Below are 2,956 nucleotides of genomic sequence, written 5' to 3'. Positions count from 1 at the left end.
GCTAGGTTCTAAACGGCGGCGGAATCACGTAAACATTCGCCCTTTTCGCGGTTAGAAATTCAGTTTTATAACCTTTAAATATATCATAATTTTCATTTTATTCTTCCACTTTATAACAAAAATTATAAAATGCTTTCCTACTAATATGTTAATAAAAATTATGTTTATTTCTTCATATTAGTATCCCCAATGAAATTTGTTAGCTCCACTACTGATCTCGGAAGCGTTTGAGAAAGCTTAATTTGAACATAAACAAGGGAAGATTTAATCTTAAGACCCAGTTATAACAGCCTTGGATTTGTCTTCAATTCTTCAATATGGCATTTATTCACGTAATATATAATTGATCAAGACTAAGCATGCACGTGTTATATATTTAGAAGTTGGGTGTCATAGGATATTTATTCTTGTAACAATGATTCTGAAAATGTACAACACCATTTTTGTTATTGTTACATCAGTTCAAATTCATTCTTATATATGTGAAAAACATTTTATTACCTCTCTTAAGTCATACATCTTACACGTAGAACTGGTCCTGCTATAATCATTCTATTAATTTTCTTAAACCTTCTTAATTATCCGTTAAAGAATTCCATATAATTACAAACCTAAATGTGATTGAAGACTGTAACACTAACCTCCTTTTTACAATTATATAGGTATTCATTGCCATTGCTGTGATCCTTGGTGATGGGCTGTACAATTTCTTCAAGGTTTTTAGCCGAACACTTTACGCATTGTCTAGTCAGCTCCGACAAAAGGACATTATCATTCTCCCCACTGCAGATCGTCAAACTCTTAAAACAAATCCCGAAGAAGATAATCGCCTCTCTTTCGACGATCGACGTCGCACACAAATGTTTCTTAAAGACCAAATTCCTACATGGTTTGCTGTTGCAGGCTATGTTGCGATAGCAGCAATGTCGACAGCAACTCTTCCGCACATTTTCCCCCAACTCAAATGGTACTACATATTGGTTATTTACATCTTCGCTCCCACCTTGGCTTTCTGCAATGCATATGGCTGCGGACTCACAGATTGGTCCCTTGCTTCCACCTACGGAAAACTCGCCATCTTCACGATCGGAGCATGGGCCGGTTCCTCCCATGGTGGGGTTCTTGCTGGACTAGCAGCATGTGGGGTCATGATGAACATTGTCTCAACAGCCTCGGATTTAACCCAAGATTTCAAAACCGGATACCTAACCCTAGCTTCTCCTCGTTCGATGTTTGTTAGCCAAGTCATCGGTACCGGGATGGGCTGCGTAATCTCTCCTTGCGTCTTTTGGCTCTTTTTCAAGGCTTTTAAAGACCTTGGGGATCCTGACAGTCAATATCCTGCCCCTTACGCTGTTGTGTACCGTAACATGGCGATACTCGGTGTAGAAGGGTTCGATTCGTTGCCGAATTATTGCCTCACGCTTTGTTTCATATTTTTTGCTGCGGCGGTTTCGATAAACCTTGTTAAGGACTTCTTGGGGAAGGAAAAGGGAAGGTTTATTCCTATTCCAATGGCGATGGCAATACCTTTCTACATAGGGCCATACTTCGCCATTGATATGTGTGTTGGAAGCTTGGTCGTGTTTGTGTGGGAAAAGTTGAACAAGGCCAAGGCGGATGCTTTAGTTCCCGCTGTGGCTTCGGGCTTGATATGTGGTGATGGGATTTGGACATTGCCTGCTTCAATACTTGCGGTTGCTGGGGTTAAGCCACCGATTTGCATGAAGTTTCTTTCAAGGGCAGCTAATGTCAAAGTGGATAAATTCTTGGACTCATCATAAAGATATATAGGTTTCACTGATAATATTGGATCTACATGTAAGAATTAATGCATATGGATATATTAGAACTGCGTGTGGTATGGTGAACATGCCTATACCAAGGACATGTTTGTGATATTTGTATTACTCTTGATAATCTGTATATGTTCTACATATCCTTAATTAATATTGCATGTTAAAAAAAAAAAAAAAAAAACCCTTCTGAAAATATTCCCTCAATGTTGATTTTATAAGGACAAATTTGCCCCTCTAATTTTATTTGTATCATTCGTTATCTTAATTATATTTTGAAATCGTAAGATAAAGTTATATTAATTCTTTTTATCGGGAATGCGACGTATCGCTCCGTCGGATGCGTCATGTAAACTAAACGAAATAAAAAGTACTTATACAGATTATGCTGATAAAAAAGCTGGAAAAGAGGAACAAATTTACATAGCCTTCTTCCTCGTATTTCCCATTCTGATTCATCCTTTCATCCCTTCGTTTGGCACTTGAATGCTTTAATGTACAAAAATTGGTTCAATTCACTGAAAGATAATACCTTTCATCAGCCCATTTATTAATTTTATTAATCGTGCTAACTTTACTATGATCCAACTCACTTATAATAAACCCCCGCTAACTTCCCGTGGATTTCAATTCGTATTGTTTTAAATAGTAAGGTATATATTTTTTATATTCTACCCTTAATAGTTTAGGAATGTCTCCGGTATATAGGTTGTCTTACCGGTAAGATCAATTTTCTAATTGTTGGATCTTGTTGGAAATTAAACCAACACCAATCTCGATCTTACCGAATCAAAGATAGAAATGAAATAAGCAAACAAGAACACACCAATTGATTTCGGAGTTCGGTGAAATCCCACCTACATCTCCGCGAACTCCCCAGAGGAAGTTCGATATGCACTATAAGAACAAACTGGTTACAAACTATTACAAACTTCCAGAAATTCACATCCTAAAGTTTCCCGAGAAACTGAGCAAGAAATCCCCCAAGAAAATCACCCCTTTCTCACACCTTTCTCACTCTAGACCGTCTCTCTCAACTTAGGGTCTTTCTGTACAAAATTTTTCACTCTCTGGAATTCTCTCGAAGAAGCAAGAAGAAGAAGAAGAAGTAATTATTGAATTACATCAAAGGAATTTATCTTATCTGGAGTCCAAGCAAG

General features: G+C 37.5%; 1 protein-coding gene across 1 annotated transcript; it reads left to right on the top strand.

Moving 5' to 3' along the window:
• Positions 1 to 662: 662 nt before the first annotated feature.
• Positions 663 to 1,936, top strand: LOC21386491 (probable metal-nicotianamine transporter YSL8; the record flags this gene model as incomplete). The annotated part of the gene is made up of 1 exon (XM_010113777.2): positions 663 to 1,936. A coding segment is annotated over one exon (1,122 nt), but the record flags the coding sequence as incomplete, so codon positions are not given.
• Positions 1,937 to 2,956: the final 1,020 nt, after the last annotated feature.

This window comes from Morus notabilis, unplaced genomic scaffold (genome assembly GCF_000414095.1).
Source record: "Morus notabilis unplaced genomic scaffold, ASM41409v2 Scaffold1328, whole genome shotgun sequence".
In the NCBI taxonomy this organism is placed as follows: Eukaryota; Viridiplantae; Streptophyta; class Magnoliopsida; order Rosales; family Moraceae; genus Morus; species Morus notabilis.
Note: the sequence above shows the minus strand (reverse complement) of the source record. Positions and strands in the feature narration are given on the sequence as shown.